An 18245-nucleotide genomic window follows, 5' to 3' on the forward strand; every position below is an offset into this window, starting at 1 on the left:
AGCTTCCAGCCTGCCTTTGATCACACCCCACGTTACATCCATCTTCTCTTTTCAGGATAAACCCAGAAAGCAGGTCACATATTTTACAACAGAAAACTTCTGTGGTCAGAGATAAATTTATCTTGTTCTGGCTGGCATGAAGGATTGAAAGAATGAAAAGATTATCTAATCCAATCCACAATTCCCCTCAAAAAATGATCTATATTTCTCTTGTCCCAGGGGATAAAATCAAATCCAAGCCACAAACCCCCCCAACAAAAAAGTGATCTATGTTTCCCTTGCTCCTTTATTCTTTAAAACCCAGACTTATAAAGAAAATAGAGCTGGAGCAGGTTCCAAGGATTGGAGGAGATAAGCCATGCATCCTTTGTTGGTATGTCACACCTTGTGTGATGGCCTGGGTTGTGTCCCCCCCAAATTCATATGTTGAAGTCCTAACTCCCCATACCTTGGAATGTGACTGTATTTGGAGAGAGGGTCTTTAAAGAGGTAGTTAAGTTAAAATGAGTTCATTCAGGTGGGCCCTACTCCAATTTGACTGGTGTCCTGATAAGAAAAGGAGATTAGGACACAGACACACACACGGAGAAGACCATGTGAAGACACAGTGAGAAGACGGCCATCTATAAGCCAAGGAGGGGCCTCAGAAGAAACTAATCCGCCTGGTACCTTGATCTCAGACTTCCAACCTCCAAAACAAAAATAAATTTCTGTTGTTTAAGCCACCCAGTCTGTGGTACTTTGTCATGTTAGCCCTAGAAAACTAATATACCTTGCTTCCAGAGGAGCCCTCTGGGGACACAGAATGCTGACCATGGGGTGGGTGGGGCTAGAAGCTGAAATTCTGGTTTGAGACTGGGATCTCAAAAAAAGTTACCCATGGTCAAATGTAGAGTAGGATGTTTTATAAGTGGAGGAGCCTTTTGCCTTTTCATGGACTATTTCCAGACTTTGACCATAATTGTCTCCATGGTGACTGAAAATACATTAAAGATTTCTGGAGCTCTTCTCCCAAGTTCTCTCAATTGCTTATGCTCAAGGGCTCTCTTAGGATCCTAAGGAATGGAGGGTGGAGCATCTCAAAACATACCCATGCTTTAATTTCCCTCCCCTCTTTGGGAGAGGTAGGTGCTCAAACGAAGCTTAATTTGATTTAGAAAAGTTAATGTCATGTTTCTTGCACAAAAGGATCATGGAGTTGAGTTATATCTATAGCAGCTAGAATCATGTTACCTTCTGTTTACTTGTGTTTTCCCCACACCTTTAGTAAGGTCTCATGTAATGTCCCACTTGGTTCATTAAGCTGTAAGAAAATAACGCTAAAAGTCCAACGTCCACCCTTGTGGAGTAAGGAGACACAGAGCCCCCTGAGACCAGCATGGGGATGTCTAGGCCAATTAGTCCCAGAAGTCAAGAGTCAGGGCTACAAGTCCCAATTACTCATCCCCATGGGAGCTGCTTCCCCTATTCCCAACCATGGGGTGTATGAAGTAAAGGGTTAACTCAGAGAATAAAGGGTGCTCAAAGCCTGCACATCCCAAATAAAGGACTGGCCCTAGACTGCCTCCTGAAAGATGACCTCTAAGCCCCTGGAATATCCTGCCTGATAAAAGTGTCTTTGTTTACCTGAGGCCTTAATCCATGCCAGGTAGTCTGTGTTGACAGTGTAGCTGATGACGAATGCCTGTTTTTGTTTACCTGGGAACCTAGCAATGCTGTATTAGTTTGACCTCTGGGGGCACTAAAGAGTTGTGGGGCTTCCCTGGTGGCGCAGTGGTTGAGAGTCCGCCTGCCGATGCAGGGGACACGGGTTCGTGTCCCGGTCTGGGAAGATCCCACATGCCGCGGAGCGGCTGGGCCCGTGAGCCATGGCCACTGAGCCTGCGCGTTCGGAGCCTGTGCTCCGCAACGGGAGAGGCCACAACGGTGAGAGGCCCACGTACCACAAAAAAAAAAAAAAAAAAAAAAAAGAGTGAGTTGTGAAGGTCAGTAGGAACTCCATACCTACATGACAGACCCTGATAAAATCTCTGGACACCAAGGCTCAGGTGGGCTTCCATGGTTGGCAGTATTTCATATGTGTTGTCACACATAATTGCTGGGAGAAATAAGTGCTGTCCATGCAATTCCACTGGGACACGACAACTGGAAGCTCGCACCTGGTCTCTCCTGGCCCCTGCCCCCTGCACCTTTTGCCTTTGCTGATTTTAACCTCTGTCCTTTCACTGCAATAAACCATAAATGTGAGCATCAGAGCTTTTTCGAGTTCTGTGAGTCCTTCCGGCAAATCATCAAACCCGAAGGTGGTCATAGGGACTCCCGACACAGAGGCCATGGATATTGTTTTATTAGGAGAAATAGTAGTTTTTCTTTACCTTCTCGAGTTCCACCAGTCCTTGAGAAAACGAGGAACATGAGCTGATTGCTCACCTTGTGGAACCTGAAGCTCCCCTTAGCCCCAATCCCAGGGAAAACATCTCCTCCCCTGCCTTGCCCATCACCCTCCCACAAATTCTCAGCATATGCCCAGAGAGAAACAGAGCCCTTAGACATCTTTCATCCCTGCTTTTTTATCTCAGTTTCCCCCCAAACGCGCTGGAAAGAACATGTGTGTTCAGTGCACAGTCACTCATGCAGCGGTCTTCCCCAGGAACCCCCTCCCCAGCCCCCTTCCCTCCTCTAGGCGGCAGAGCTGGGGGCTCTCACATGGCACTCTCGTTGCCTCCCCGTCCCCTGGACGCCCCCTTCTCTTGTGCCATGAGAGACTTGTAGGGCTTCCCCAGGCTGGGGAGGGTGAGTTCAGCTTCCTGCAGCTCCAGCTCCCGCTGAGACAAATGCTCAATGACTGCTGCTCCAATAGAGTCCCCCAGCACATTGGTCACGGTGCGAAGTCGATCACTGGAGGGGGTGGGGTCGGGGGGGAGGGAGAGACAAGCCACCGTTAATCAAGGTTTGAAGAGCTCCACAGAGAAGAGGGTGCAGCAGCCAGGAGCTCCTTGTGCCTAAAAGTTGGGGTTCACATTCCAGTCTAACACAGTGTGGACCGAGCTCTGATATGCTCACATTTGTTATTAGCAAGGCAAGTCTCTTTTTAAAAAAAATGTAAACGTCTGATATAGAAAATTAGGGGTTACGAGCTGAACAGCATACAGGATGAGGAAGGTAACCATTGTGAGTAAACAAGGCCAGACTGAAGACCAACTAAATGAGACTCAGATCCAGGGGACAGCTCCCAAGTGGGGACAAAAGTCCAGATTTTTATATGTAAACCTCCTATTTTTAAAAGTTGAGGGAATTCCCTGGCGGTCCAGTGGTTAGGACTCGGCGCTTTTACTGCCACAGGTGCAGGTTCAATCCCTGGTCAGGGAACTATGATCCCTTGAGCCACACAGCGTGGCCAAAAATAAATAAATAAATAATTAAAGTTGAGAATTTTTTTTTAAATTTGCAAGCCAGCTCTGCCCCCAAGGATCACCTTTTTGGTGACTTCTACATAAAACAGGTACAGCAGGGCTTTTCTGGATAATGGGTAAAGACCCCATTGCTTACCTCCTCCCTGCCCTACTTCCCAAGGTTAACTCTATAGAATTTGGGATCCACATGGCTTGGGATATTCCCCCAGGCCACCTTTTCACGCTAAAATTCTAGAACTCTGTCCTTGCTGGAATAAGAGCCCATGTGTTGGGAGTGCTGCAGGGAGAGTGGTGGGTTCGAGGACTGATAGTACCAGAGTCTGAAGAGCACTTACAGGAACCAGTCCACAGCTATGATGAGCGTGATATCTTCAGTGGGCAGGCCGACCGAGGTGAGCACAATGACCATGGTGACCAGACCTGCCTGGGGGATGCCAGCAGCCCCAATGCTGGCTGCTGTAGCCGTGATACTGCATGTGGAGAGAGAACACAGCGAGGCAGGAGGAGGGAAGGGAGAGATGAGGCGGTGTCAGAAGAGACACAAAAGAAGGGAAGGGGTCAGTTTCCCAGGGCATCTTAAATCAAATTCCCAAAAATAAAGAGCAAATCCAAAGCAACTTTCATTGAATGCCATTGCAGTTATGTTCCCTTGTCCTTTGTTGGGATCTGGTTAGACGTCCACCCAATGATAGAGGTTTTAAACAATTCATATTGCAGATGCAAGAGTAAGGATTTAACCAGTTGCTTCTGGGGACTGGAAGAGGGCAGAAGAATCAACCTGGGCAGCAGCCGTAAAGCAGAAGCTTGAGTTCCCCATGTGCACATATGCTAGAAGTAGGTAGGTCAGTATAGACAGGTCCAGCTGCCAGGAACAGAACTCCGGAAGGTGGGCCAAATTTAGAGTCAAAAGAAGAAATTGTCTATGGTGCTGAGTGAATTTAAAAAATTAGACATTTACACATATAAGGTTTTGGAAAACTAAAAGGTAAAACACATAGAAAATGAAAGAGATGGTGATCCACCATCAAGTAGAGGGTCAGACTGGATCACAAGTAGGCTAGATTTTAGCTCCTGCATCAATTCGGATGTCTAGCATGGCGTGCTAAGAAGAATTATAAAACCACTGGGCTTGCCAGGAAAGGTGTTAGGGCCCTGAGGTTGACGCCCCGCCCCCTCCCTGGTGGCTTCTGAAGTCCTTTCCCAAATTCTATAGTCGTGAACATAGAGCTACTCAAGGTGCTTAACACAGACGATATCTCTTACAGAACAGTGATTGAGCAAACATTTGGGCTCACGAACAGGGAATGGACTTTGGGGTCCAGCAGGTTTTATTCGTCAGCTGTACACCCTGGGACATAAACTCAGAGCCTATATTCCCTCATCTATAGAATGGTAGACATATACCTACCTTGAGGGGTTATTATGAGCAGTAAAATAGAACAGTGCTTTGAGAATAGGGCCCCAAGAAGGGTCATTATTACTATTATCCTAAGTGAGAGAGAATATCTCTTCTGAGTGCTGGCCCTGGCGTAAACAGTGATCTGTGCATGCCCTTGGGAGGCAGGCATCATGCTCTCAATGGAATGGTAAGATCCAGCTAATTCCACCTGGATCCAATAATCCAACTCAAACTTTGTTTAGATTCAGTCCAAACTAGGAATCCCTAACCATCCAATCACAATCTTCCACTAAATTCTGAAGCAATTACCTGATGGGTCTCAAGCTGGCCACTGCCACCAAGCTCTTCGCATAGATTAGAAGCTAGAAGTGATGCTCAGTTCCCTGATCCATTTAAGAACACCCCTCAAAAGTCCTTACCCTTTTTGATGACTTCTCTACTCCCCAGAATGTGAAAGTTCCCGTGAAAAGTGCTCACTGCAATGTTTGGGACCCTAAGCTAGACAAACAAACAAACCAAAACGTGTTCCTTTGAAATTATCTTCATGTCATCTTCACTGCATCCTTGGTTTCCCCTAGAAAAGGCTTCTCATACCACAGCCTTCTGTTGTAAAGGCAAGGAAGATTGTTTGAAGAAAGACTCAGAGGCCTCAGAGGTATAAGACTCAAAGATCTCTGGGTTGTGTGGTAACAAGGTAGCTGGGACTTCCTCTACCCATAGTAGAAGGGACTTCACATGGGCTCAACATCTCACAGGACCTCCAGATGCTATGAGCCATAGTGCCCAGATTTAAGCTGTATCCCTGAATGTCCCTAAGCCATTGGGACCCAAGTTCAGCCTGTTTTCCTTATCTGCAGAGTGGTCTCTCTGAACCCCTATAAAAAGAGAGAGCACTCCATCCTGCTGCTGACCCCAGTTACCAGTATTTCCATCCAAGCCAGCTTGGTACTACACTGCATGACATTGTGGTACCTGCCTTTATTCACAATCCCTATGTAGCCAAGAGGGGCAGAGAGCTGTTAGGGAGGGTAGGATGCTCCGTTAAAGAGCATGGGCACTGGAGTCCAGTTTCCCTGAGGTCATTAGCATTCTAGGCCTAAGGTCTTTATTTTTATAGTATGTGAGAGACATCAGAATGCCTTCATATGCTATAGAGAAAGGTCAAGTAGAGGCAGTGGATTTGAAAATGCAAGTAAGCAATGGAGTAGCTGACAGAGTGAGAAGATAGGAGGGACGAGATTTGGGGAATTGTAGAGGAATGAGTTTTGAATAGAGCAACAGATCCATGTTTAAACTGAGATCAGGGGAAAGAAAGCATGGATGGATGCATACCACAATAAATTTGAGTTGTGGGGGCAGAAAGTTGGGTCCATTCACACCCAGTAACCTCAATGACACCCCTGAGGTGTAAGGAAATATGATCTTTTACGCGGAAGAAAACTGGAGAATGGAACTGGAAGATTATAGAGTGAAGATTTGGAATGAGGGATGGATAATGGTGCCACCATATAACTGGGTAGTTATCTACCCTGGATGCACAGTAGTATCACCTGGGCAGTTTTCACAAACATACCAATGCCTATACCCTACCCCCACCATAGCAAAGTCAGAGCCTCAGGGAGTAGGTGGTCTTGGGCAATGCTAATGTGTAGCCAAGACTCTGAATCACTGATATAAAGGGATTTCTGAGTGGAAATACACTTAGCTGATAAGTTAATGCGTCGTCTTGCAGTGGTCACTGCAGTAATCACCACAGTGGGTAGATTTTTCTCTAGCTGGGTTCAGACACCTTGACATAGGAACAGATAAAGTGGTTGATTGAATCCCCGATGTTGAGGATTTGGAAAGACTAAGGGGTAAGGATATCAAAGACGCTCTCAAGAAAATGAAAGAATGAAGCGCCATACTCTCTGGTCTGGAAGCTCACGGTTCCACGTGTGGTCCCTAGACCAGCAGCATCAGCATCACCTCTGAACTTGATGGAAATGCAGGATCTCAAGCCCCAACCCCGACCTACTGAATCAGAATCTGCTTGTGAACAAGACCCCCAAGTGATTAGTACGCACATAAAAGTTTGAGAGGCACTGAACTAAAACACATAGAGGGAAAGTGAAACCATAATGGAGGGAATGAGAGGAGTAGAAGGAGCAAAACTTTTCATGGGATTAAAGAAAATATGTAGGGGAAGTAAAGTAAGAGGATGGAGAGATTGGACACTGTGGCCATGATGCACATACTCGAGATGTCAGAGCAGGCTAAGCAGAGGCAAAGTCCAGGACATGGCCCCGAGAGTAGGTGGCTGGAATTCCAAAGGTCAGCAAACTTTGAAAAGAAGATGATGGAAGAGTCACCTGTTTGGATGTTGAAACTATTTAGGGAGAGGCTAAGAAAATGGAAAGAAAAAGAAAGCCATACAGCATCAGCTGAGTTACATAACCCTTCTCTGGATTCCCAAAACTCTTACGTTACCCATAAGAAGAAGATAATATTTTTTATAATTTGGCAAGGGCAGTAATGGAACTATGCATAGGACATCATGAGACGTCATTCAAAGAGCCCACGCCTGTAAAATATTTAATGCTGTGTATGGCACACAGCAAGGGTTTTATAAATGTTGGCCATCAACATCATCACCACTATCACCTCCGTAATCTACGTCATCATCACCAACACCGTCATCACCGTCGTCATCACCAGTGTGTCTTTTTCCTTCACGAGACTGCATCTTCCCTGAGTTCAGGAACCATGTCTTATTTCTTCCTGCGTCCCTCAACACATCCCCCTTCCAACATCCAAAGGCTCCCTTTACTTCTTGCTGTGACTCCCTCCCCTCCAACACCCCCAGCCAAGCTAATGACTTCTTAGGTCTCAGCTGTCGGCAGGTCCCACCCAAGGCCAACTCACCTGATAGTTGTGATCTGACCCAGGTTGAGTTCGTAGTTGTTGACCTGAGCGATGAAGATGGCGGCCAGGGCCTCATAGAGGGCAGTGCCATCCATGTTGACGGTGGCCCCCACAGGCAGCACAAACCTGGTGATGCGGCGGTCCACGCCCAGGCCCTCCTCCAGACAGCGGAAGGTGATGGGCAGTGTCGCAGAGCTGGGAGAGAGAACCCCAAGGGCTGAGAATAAGTGGCGGCAATGGGCCAAGGGAGGGCTCCCCCTGAGAACACTGGAAGGCAGAGTGGGAGCTAGAGCAAGGGGAAGATGGCAGGTGTCTAACATTTCAGAGGCTGAGGACTGTGCGTGGGGAAGAGGAACTCCTCATGACACAGAGAGCACACAGCAATGAGGTGCCCCAGGCTGAAGGTCTCTTGACCCACCTAAAACCAATAGCTGAGGGCTACTTACTAGACACTAGTTCGTGTCACCAGTTCACTCTAACTACCCACTCCCAGAAAGGAGGCAAAGGGCCTTCTGAGCTCCCACACCCCAGGGCTAAGAGAGGGATATTACAGAAGACTCCTATTCCCCACTTCCCATGTTTATTCAGGGAGTGACCTCAGCTACACTAACCTTCTAGGTCTCTCTCTCCCCACTTGGGATCAGCTGGTCCATAAAACATGTGCTCTGTCTGGTCAGCTCTATATCATGCAGTGAGAATCCTGGACCCACAAAGGGGATCTTTGGGTGTCCATGCCTGTGGCAACCCGGTGAGTTTAATTCTGGGGTACGATGGCACCAATCCTCCTTGGCCACAGATCAAAAGGCACATTCTCCAATAGGTGTTACAAGCAATAAAAATGATACTTTTCTTCCATCTGGTTGGCTCTAGTGATACATCTCAGATTGTTTTGAATTAGATTGATGGTGGAGAGGGGAGCTCTTTATGAAACCCCTGAAACCATAAAAGAGAGGGAAGCCAAGGGAGCTCCCAGAGGCCATCTCAAGGGGAGATGAGACCCTATGAGGTAGAAAATGACTGAGATCATGAGGCATGTTGGACCCTTTGTCCTAACCTCAAAATTTGCAGCTGGTTCTCCCTCCATATTAAATAGAGAAACAGGGACTTCCCTGGTGGTCCAGTGGCTAGGATTCCATGCTCCCGATGCAGGGGGCCTGGGTTCGATCCCTAGCCAGGGAACTGAATCCCACATGCCGCAACTAAAAAGATCCCGCTTGCTACAACAACGATCCCACACGCGGCAACGAAGATCCTACATGCTACAACTAAGATCCAGCGCAGCCAAATAAATAAATATTTTAAAAATAAAGAAATAAATAGAGAAACAGAAAAGGAGGGAAAGGGGTTAGGAGAGCCAGCCCAGGACAAAGATCAGTGCCCAGGTGTTGAGCCACCTGGAGACCTTCAAGAGCACCTGACATTACTATACAACCCAGATGAGGTTCTGTAGTGGCAGAGAGGGCAGGACTCCTAAGAGAGCCTGTGAAAGGCAAAGAGTGAACCTAGGAAGGGTACCAGTGGTGAGGAGCAAGGCCATACCTGGAAGACGTGCCCATGGCAGTGATGAGGGCCTGCAGTATTCCCCCAATGAAGGGGAAAGGATTCCGATGGGTGATGAGGAAGTAGATGAGAGGCAGGATGCCACCGGCATGAAGGAACAAACCCACGATGACGGTCAGGGTGTACATGCCCAGCTGACCCCCAAGGACGGCCATGTCTTCCATCTCTAGGATCTTGCCAGCAATCAGGAACAGGATGCCCACAGGTGCATACCTGGGCCAAGCCAGACACCTGTCAGGCCTCCCTCATGACCTCCCCTACAAGCCTGGAGCCAGCATCCCCCAGGCTTTGCCAACATAGACCCTGGAGCCAGGCAACACACACCATACAGCACCCTACTCCACTCCAACCTTCCCCACACAATAACAAATGGGGCTGGGTCCCACAAATAAATCCCACCTTTTCTTCCTGATTACCCACAGCTCGCCCACAGAGAGCAGAAGAGTTCCTACAACTCCAACATATACATTCTTATAAGGTCTCTCCTTCACCCACCCCCCAATTCAAGTCCCCCCAAATAATCACAGTCCTCAGGGCTTTTTCCCTAGACATTGCCCAGACACTCCCTACCTCTGGCCTTCTAACTTCCCTTATTCACTTCCCCCAACTCTTTGCTCTACATTTGTAACCTGTATGCCCCTATTCTCTTTCCTATAAGTACATATTCTCACTCATTCACCAGCCCTAAGTTATTTCACCTGGATTTCCCACAGACATCTTAAACAACCTGTCTTAAATATTATACGATATTGCTTATATGTGGAATGTAAAAAAAAATTGTACAAATGAACCTATTTACAAAACAGAAATTGAGTCACAGCTGTAGAAAACAAACTTACGTATACCAAGGGGGAAAGGTGGGGGAGGGATAAATTGGGAGATTGGGATTGACATATACACACTACTATATATAAAATAGATAACTAATAAGAACCTACTGTATAGCACAGGGAACTCTATTCAATATTCTCTAATGACCTATACGGAATAAAATCTGAAGAAGAGTGGATATATGTATGTAAATATAACTGACTCACTTTGCTGTAGAGCAGAAGCTAACACAACATTGTAAATCAACTACACTCCAATAAAAATTAATTATAAACAGCCTGTCTTATTAAATTATCTGTTCATTCACTCAACAAATATCCATTGAGCACCTACTATGTTCCAGTCACGTGGTCCCTGCCCTCATGGTGCTTACATCCTAATGGGGGAACTATGCAATACACAGAGATATATGTCATTAAAAACTTCAGGTCGGGCTTCCCTGGTGGCGCAGTGGTTGAGAGTCCACCTGCCAAGGCAGGGGACACGGGTTTGTGCCCCGGTCTGGGAAGATCCCACATGCTGCATAGTGGCTGGGCCCGTGAGCCATGGCCGCTGAGCCTGCGCGTCTGGAGCCTGTGCTCCGCAACAGGAGAGGCCAAAACAGTGAGAGGCCTGTGTACCGCAAAAAACAAACAAAACAAAACAAAACAAAAAACTTCAGGTGGTGATAACTACAAAAGAGAATCAGTGAGTGGGGCTGTAAGAATGAGTGGTCAGGGAGGGCTTCTCTGAAGAGGTGACATTTATGCTGATACCTGAATGATGAAAAGGAACCATGCGTATTTGAGGGGAAAGCATTGCAGGCACAGTTCAAAGACCGTGAGATGGATGTGAGCTAGAAGTACTGGAGGAGCAGAAAGAAGACCAGTACAGCTGGAGCAGTGAGTGAAAAGAAGAGTAGAGAAGACAGATGAAGCAAGTTCATAGGGGGCTCACCTGTTTTCCACACAAAAGAGCCCATTGCTTAGTTTTGTGAGTTTCTGCCAGTGATGCCATAATTCACCCATCACCAGACTTCCTTTGTTATTTCTGTCTCTTTAGAAATTGAAGTCCACACTTGGTCATTGTCATGGGGGATGTATGAGGAGGTGAGGACCGCTTGGGGAGGTGGTGCAACAGCTTAGGTCAGAAATGGTGAGACCCAAGCTGAGGTTGTGGGAATGAGGATACAGGGGACTCCTCCAGCCACATCTGTATTCCCCAAGCTGGGCTCGAGGTTAGCCCTGGTGGGTGGTTGCTGACTTGTCTCCAACTCCAGATCTACCTCTCTGAATAACCTGTTAACTCCTTTCTCAAATTCCTCACCTCCATCCTTCCTTTCTCACACTCTGCAAAATTCCTCAACTCTGGATCAATTGCACATGACTTCTTTCCTCCTATACTCGGCTACCTGGCACATATGGATATTTTCCCAAACGTGCCAAGGACATCGCTATAGACTCATGGTGCCCAATTCAGTTGAGTTTTCAATATTCCTTTTCAATCTTCTTGCTCGTCCTTGATAAGCTTTCCCTCCCAATCCCCTCAGCTGCTTTTCCAAGCTCTCAACTTAGCCTCTAGCCCCCCACCCAACTTTCAAATTATTTGGGATGATGTACAAAGTCTTCCCCAATTTGGGAAGACAGCCTCGTTAACATCTTCCACCACCACTCCCTAGGTAGGCTCCCACCTTCTTGAACTCCTTACCATTCTCCAAACAACTCAGGTTCTTTCGAGCTTTGCATGTTCTATTCCCTCTGCTTGAAGTGCCTCTCCTTTCTTCCTGTCCTGTTGGATTCCCACTCACCTTTCAAGACCCAACTAAGAGGTGGACGTCTCCATGACTTCCTCCTCACCTTCCCAGACAGAGTTCACTGCATATCCCTCATTGGCTGCTTACTTATCTACACTTTTTTAATGTCTCTTGACTCTAGAACCTTCCATCTTGTATCATATTTATCTAATATGTGCCTGTCTCCTCCAAGACTTTGAAAGCTCTTTGAGGACAAGGACTGAATTCAATGTATCTCTGTATTCCAGAGTTCAAAATAAAGTCAGCCTGGGAAAATGTCTGCTGAAAGAATGAAGGGATTTAAAGAATGAATGAATGAATGTGTCAATTAAGGAATAATCAGTGAGCGGATAAATGAGTGAGAAAATGAGCAAATGAGACATGAATGATGGGTGAGTGAATTAATGAGTGGGTTAAGCAAATGGATGAAAGAATGCAAGGAATATTTGATTGAGTGAATGAGAGAATAACAAATGTAGAGATGAACAAGTGAGTCAAAGAATGAGTCCAAATGAATAGATGACTTAGTGAGTAAATCAATCAATCAATCAAAGAATTAACTAATGCATGGATGAGTTTGTGAATGAATTTATGAGTGAATGAATGAGTGACTTAACCAATGCAAAGAAAAATGAACAAATGAATGGGAAAACGAGTGAACCAATTCATGGAAGAATGAAGATAAATAAATAAATGAATGGATAATTTGGCCAATCCATAGAAGAATGAGAAGATAGATAAATGATGGAGTGAATGAACAATGCACAGAAGCTTGAGTACAAATGAATAAATGAGTGAATAAATAGATAAACAAGGGAGTGAATGAGTGAATAAATCATTGCACAAAGGTATGAATGAATGAGTAAGTGAATGAGTGAGGGTGTGAATTAACCAATGCATATATAAATGACTTTGGCCAAGTGGTCCCAACAACCACTTCAGGAGCTGCCCCACAGCCTGACTTCCCAGCCCTGACAACACCCTTCTGTGTGCCATCACCACCACCACCCCGCCCTTGTCACAGCCCAGCACTCACCAGATAATGATGCCCACCAGCCTCATAATAGCCTCATTGAGGCTGTCGAAGAAATCCCGCAGGACTCGGCCCTTGTGTTTCATGCCACCGATGACCAGCCCAAAGGCCACTGAGAAGACCACGAGGCCCAGGGCGTTGATGCCATTGGCTGAGCCAGGCACAGGCACAGTCTCCTCAAAGCTCAGCACCTCCTGCAAGGTGCCTATGGCCCGTGTGACATTTTCCAAGAGGCTGCTTCCGTTCTCCATTGAGGATAAAGGAGGCATGGAGGTGCCCAGCTCAGATCCATTATCTGTCCTCACAATGGTCCTGGTTACCAACCTCGTGCTGTACTGCGTCTTAAACTGAAATAAGGAGATATTGGGCCATAGACCAATGCATAGTAAATTGAGTGCATAAACAGGTTAATGAGGGAGTGAACAACCAATGAATGGAAGAATGAGTATAGATTCTGCATTTTTCACAAGCTCCCTGGGCAATGCTCAGACAGGTTTTGGGGTCTGTCTCCTCAACTGTCTATGATCAGAAGCCTTGGTTCCTCCTCCATTACCATCCCCAGGCAGCCTTTGACCTAAGTCCTTCTCTCTAACCTTGCCTTGATCACCACACCAATAGAAAGCACATTCTTTCAGGCTCTTCCAAAAGCCCCTGGGCAATGCTCTGTCAGGTCCTTCTTCCCATCCCTCACTCCTGGACCATTCACTCAGCAGCAAGCTCCCCCAACCCTCCAAACCTCCTTGATCAGACTATGTACTTCCCCCTGACCTGTTTGAAGCAGGCCTCCACAAGGTTGGGCGGAAACATATTTCTGCAGAAAAACATCAGATGAATGAACGTGGTTAGACCTTAGAAGAGAATCTAGACTGATAACAGTAATAATAATTGCAATGGCAACGATAATAATAGAAGCCAACATCTGAAAACCGATCTAAGTGCCTTACCTATGGGACCTGATTTAAACACCACAATAATCCTAAAAGGGAGTGTTATTGATGTCCCCATTTTACATACAAAGAAACCAAAGCACAAAGAAATTATGTAAGTTACCCAAAGCCACACAACTCCTCAGGGGTACAGATGGACCTCAAATTCAGGCCTTTCTGAGCCCTTTGGTACGACCCTATGCCACCTCAGGGACTTCAATTCACACACAGTGATGTCTCCAAAAAAAAAACACGGAAAGCTCCCCCCAAGTCAGTGACTAGGGCAGAACTATGACCAGCCTTGATTCTGGCAGGCAAAATCTTGCTACTTTAAGAGAATCATTCACCTTCCAATGGATCTTGGGAACACCAGACAAATACCATTTGTCCTGAGCCCATCTCAAGATGCTGCAATTATAGCCTCCCTAGCCTACGGGTCAAAAGATCATACCCTAGGAGTAAGCTGCTCTCAGAGGATTTATGCAAGGCTCCAGGACAGAAAATAGGTACCAAAAACACTAGGCCCAACTTGGGTGTTGCATTTCCAGGCTGGATTAGCCTGTCCCCTTTGTCTCCCCTTGAGTATAGGTTGTTACATGTAGGGCTGGAATTCCCATCAAAATTAGAAAGGACGTCACCTGACCAGGTCCATGAAGGCATCAGCCGTGGGAACGGTCTCGATCCGGCCCTCTCGGTGCAGCCCCTCCTTGGAGCCCTTCCCAGGATGGATGATGGTGACCATGAGGATGCCGATGAAGACCGCGATGACAGTGGTCACCATGTAGTATACAGCTGCCCGCATCCCCATCCGCCCTGTTGCCTTGTTATCCAAGGACGCCATACCTGGAGGACAGGTGGTGCAGCCCGAGCAGCCCCATCCACACCCCACCACCCACTCTCCCATCTATTTGCTCCACACTCCCCACACTGCTACAACCATTCCACCAAGCATCCCTCCTCCTTTGCCCCACCCCACATCGCCATCCTCCAACTCCCATTCTATGTTCCAAATACACCTTCCACTCCATCCTTTATCCCAAGCACCACTTCACTAACCTTCCCTCTATTCCAAGCCAGCATTTTCAACCCCCACTCCATCCTCTATTCACCCCTATTTTGCACCATAAGCTCATCTGCATGGCTCTCTTCATCCTCCTATCCACCCCAAAGTCACACCTCCCTCCGACCCAGCTCACTATACACTATCTGTAGTAGATACTTTTGGTGCCCTATCAAGACACCCTTTATCATGCTGATACACCCATCCTTCCACAGCTGAGCATGTTGGCTGCTAACAACTCACGCTGCCCCCTTCTGTTGAGGGCTGCCCTCAGCAGAACAGGAGCTTACTCACCCACAAAGTCCCCATGGGAGACCGAGAGCCAATGACTGATTGGTACAGGGATTCAAAAGGCCAGCTCCTTTGATTTAGACGGGGGCAGAGTTGTGGAGAATAATTCTGTAGTGTTGCGCATTCTCCAGAGCTCCCCGTGGGATCAGGCTGAGAGGCCAACCTTCTTCTGAACCCACATTTCTACTTAGCTTCTTTCCCCATCCCATCCTGCTCACCTCACTTCCTCATAGGTTTCTCTTGAGAGCTACCCCTCAATAAATCACTTGTGCAAATAGCCCCTTCTCAGTCTCTGCTTCTAAGGAAACCCAACCCAAGAAATCATTCTTCCTTCCCTTTATCTTCGTACCCATCCCAAAATCTGGAGATTGGCAATCAACCACCCATGGGCCAAATCTGGCCCGCTGCCTGTTTTTGTAAATAAAGTTTTATTGGAACACTGCCATGCCCATTTGTTTACAAGCTAATCTGCTTGCTGCTTTTGCACTACAACAGAATTGAAGGGTTGCAACAGAGACCACATGGTCCTTGAAGCTGAAAATGTTTTCTACCTGTCCCTTTACAGAAAAAGTTTGCCAACCCCTGCATAGGCCATCCATACTTCCACCCCCCCTCCACCCACCATCCTGTCACCTGTATCTCAAACACCTTCATCCACGTCCCATCCCATTACCTTCCACACCACATCCCAGCTACCTTCCCTGGCTGCCCCACAACAGCCTTCCTTTCATCTCTGGATGATACTAAGCCCCTCTCAGGCTGGTATTTTACCTCCAAGGAAACGTACAGGAAAGCTACTGAGATAAGTATTGCAGGTCACCTGGGTTCTGGAACCCAGGTCTGATTGGGATCAGGGCTTTGGCCAAAGACTCAGAGCTACGTGCATGCTCCATGTTTGAGGTCCTGAGTTGGGGAGGTGGTCCCATGCTTGGAACAGCCGTGGCTCCAGGTCTGAGCTTGGACTCTGGGATGGGTCTTGGAGGCCGACACTGGCCTGGGCTCTCTCACCTGTGACCAGACTGGAGACAATGAGTGGCAGCACCAGCATCTGTAGCATCCTCATGAGAAGCTCTCCAGGGAAAGAGAAGTACTTGACCTGGCGGTAGCTGAGCTGGTACGGGCGCAGGGCAAAGGCCAGGCTGACCCCTAGGGCCAAAATGAGGGGTCTGTAGGGTTGACCATCCATCCCAAGAAGGGCGTGTGTGTGGGTAGATGTGAAAGAAAGAGAGAAACATTCTATGAGTGTGCGTGTTTGTGTGTACATTGTGGAATGTATGAATTTATGTGTTATTATGTTGACATGTGTGTAAATGCACACATTCATGTGTACATATGCACACATATGTGATAGTGTGTACTCACTTGTGCACATGTATCTGTCCATGTATATGAGGGTCCATGTATATGAGATGCACAGGTTTTTCCCACGTGTGTATACAGGTATGACTTGTGTGTGTATGTTACTGTTTTCAAGCATGGGGGTACACATGTATTCAAGCTCTTAAGTGGGCCGTTGTGTGTGCAGAGGAATGCATGTGTGTGTGAACGTGTTTATAAGTTCTAGTATATGTGTGCAAGCGTGTGTTTACTTTTTTGCACCTGTACGTTTTGTGCATGCATAAAAACGTGTTCATGTTTGTGTGTTCGTATGCAGAAAGCGTGCGTTTGTATGGTGTACACTTATGCCCGTATATACACATGCATATAGATGAAACGTTGTGTGTACCCACAGATGTGTTTGCAAGAATGTATACTTATTTGTGTGAGCGCGTCCTGGGGAGGGGGAAGGGTGGACGTGTGCACCTGTGCAGGTGAGAAGAAGTAAGTGGAGGGAAGAAATATGCTGTGCGGGGAACTTCCCTCAAGTCCTCGCCCTCCGGGGGCAGAGCCCGCCCCTCCCAGACGACTCACCAATGACCACGGCGCTGACGGTCAGCAAGATGAAGGCGTTCCGGCGCAGGAAGCGCAGCACGTGCTCGCGCGTCATGGTCTGCAGGCGCAAGCGCGTTCTCAGCGCTCTTTGCTGCAGGCTGTCCAGCAGCCGCTGCAGCAAGCCCACCCGGCCCAGCCGCTGGCCACTCTCCCGCAGGAACAAGCTGTTGCCATGGCTGCTCATCGTCTACCTGCGGGGTACAAAGGGGCCCGGGCCTGGTGAGGGGCCGGACATAAGGTGGATGTGGGAGGAGGGGAAAGGTGGAAGAAGCTGGTGATGAACTCAGAGAGAGTCCAAAGAGCAGGGGAGGGGCGGCGTCGGTCTGTTGGGATGTGCCTGCGCTGGGCCACCTGAGAACACTGCCAGGGGTTCAAGGGTCATGTCCTGGCAGAAAAAGATCAAGGTCTCCAGAATCACTCCCAGGCATGGCTGGGAAGAGACAGAGGAGTAGGTCACAATATAATGGACGTTTTTGCCGTTCTCTAACTCCAGACCCCTCCTTATCTCACGAGATCATCACAAGTAATTGAGAGCTGATGCAGCTCACAAACCAGACTAACAAATCTTTGCTGAGCATCAACTTCACTCAGAGCCTTAAACAAGGCACTCTGTGGTTAGCCCCCCAAATTAATACAGCTTGGCGTCTAGCCTGGAGGTGCCACCAAATGGGCTTTCCGCAACGACAGAATCAGCAGGTGCCTGGCAAACAGTTCGTGCCCAACAAATGCAGCTGCTCTGTGTGAATGCCCAAGTGAGCAACAGGGAGAGGGAGAGTCCCATGGGATGGAAATGGTGATCACTCTTGATCCCAGCACCTCCTCAGGATCCTTTTTTTTTTTTTTTTTGCGGCACGCAGGCCTCTCACTGTTGTGGCCTCTCCCGTTGCGGAGCACAGGCTCCGGACGCGCAGGCTCAGCGGCCATGGCTCACGGGCCCAGCCGCTCCGCGGCACGAGGGATCCTCCTGGACCGGGGCACGAACCCGCGTCCCCTGCATCGGCAGGCGGACTCTCAACCACTGCGCCACCAGGGAAGCCCCTCAGGATCCATTTTTGAAGAAAAATGTGATGTTCAGAGTCACTCTGGGGTGCCAGGCCCTGTTTCCCAAACTTCAGACTCTTTACA

General features: G+C 47.7%; 1 protein-coding gene and 1 non-coding gene across 3 annotated transcripts; one reads left to right on the forward strand and one right to left on the reverse strand.

The window, feature by feature from the left end:
- Positions 1–1937: 1937 nt before the first annotated feature.
- Positions 1938–17304, reverse strand: SLC1A6 (solute carrier family 1 member 6). 2 transcript variants are annotated; one of them, XM_022558669.3, is made up of 9 exons: positions 17100–17304; positions 16197–16334; positions 14476–14680; positions 13680–13722; positions 12915–13258; positions 9256–9489; positions 7717–7911; positions 3749–3883; positions 1938–2898 (listed from the first exon to the last, which is right to left on the reverse strand). In XM_022558669.3, the coding sequence occupies exons 1-9, from the start codon at positions 17302–17304 to the stop codon at positions 2703–2705; spliced, it is 1695 nt and encodes a 564-aa protein (XP_022414377.1). In that variant the 3' UTR covers positions 1938–2702. The 2 variants fall into 2 exon arrangements, with proteins under 2 accessions (XP_022414377.1, XP_089761310.1); XM_089905184.1 differs by lacking the exons at positions 1938–2898; positions 3749–3883; positions 7717–7911; positions 9256–9489; positions 14476–14680 and having other exon boundaries at positions 13145–13258.
- Positions 8823–8895, forward strand: TRNAR-CCG (transfer RNA arginine (anticodon CCG)). Its single transcript has one exon. It is a non-coding gene; the product is annotated as a tRNA-Arg (tRNA).
- Positions 17305–18245: the final 941 nt, after the last annotated feature.

Source organism: Delphinapterus leucas, unplaced genomic scaffold, assembly GCF_059928025.1.
Source record: "Delphinapterus leucas isolate spDelLeu-1000000601 "Yukka" unplaced genomic scaffold, BTC_Dleu_Yukka2 spDelLeu_asBTCV2_sq25, whole genome shotgun sequence".
NCBI lineage: Eukaryota > Metazoa > Chordata > Mammalia > Artiodactyla > Monodontidae > Delphinapterus > Delphinapterus leucas.

What these genes read in the sequence shown, in the direction of transcription:
- SLC1A6 (XM_022558669.3), bottom strand. Translation starts at nt 17,304, where the DNA reads ATGAGCAGCCATGGCAACAGCTTGTTCCTGCGGGAGAGTGGCCAGCGG. An exon ending in CTGGTGGGCATCATTATCTG is followed by an intron (nt 9,490 to 12,914) that starts GTGAGTGCTGGG and finishes GGCTTGGCCCAG; the next exon opens with GTATGCACCTGTGGGCATCC. An exon ending in ATAGCTGTGGACTGGTTCCT is followed by an intron (nt 2,899 to 3,748) that starts GTAAGTGCTCTT and finishes CACCCCCTCCAG; the next exon opens with TGATCGACTTCGCACCGTGA.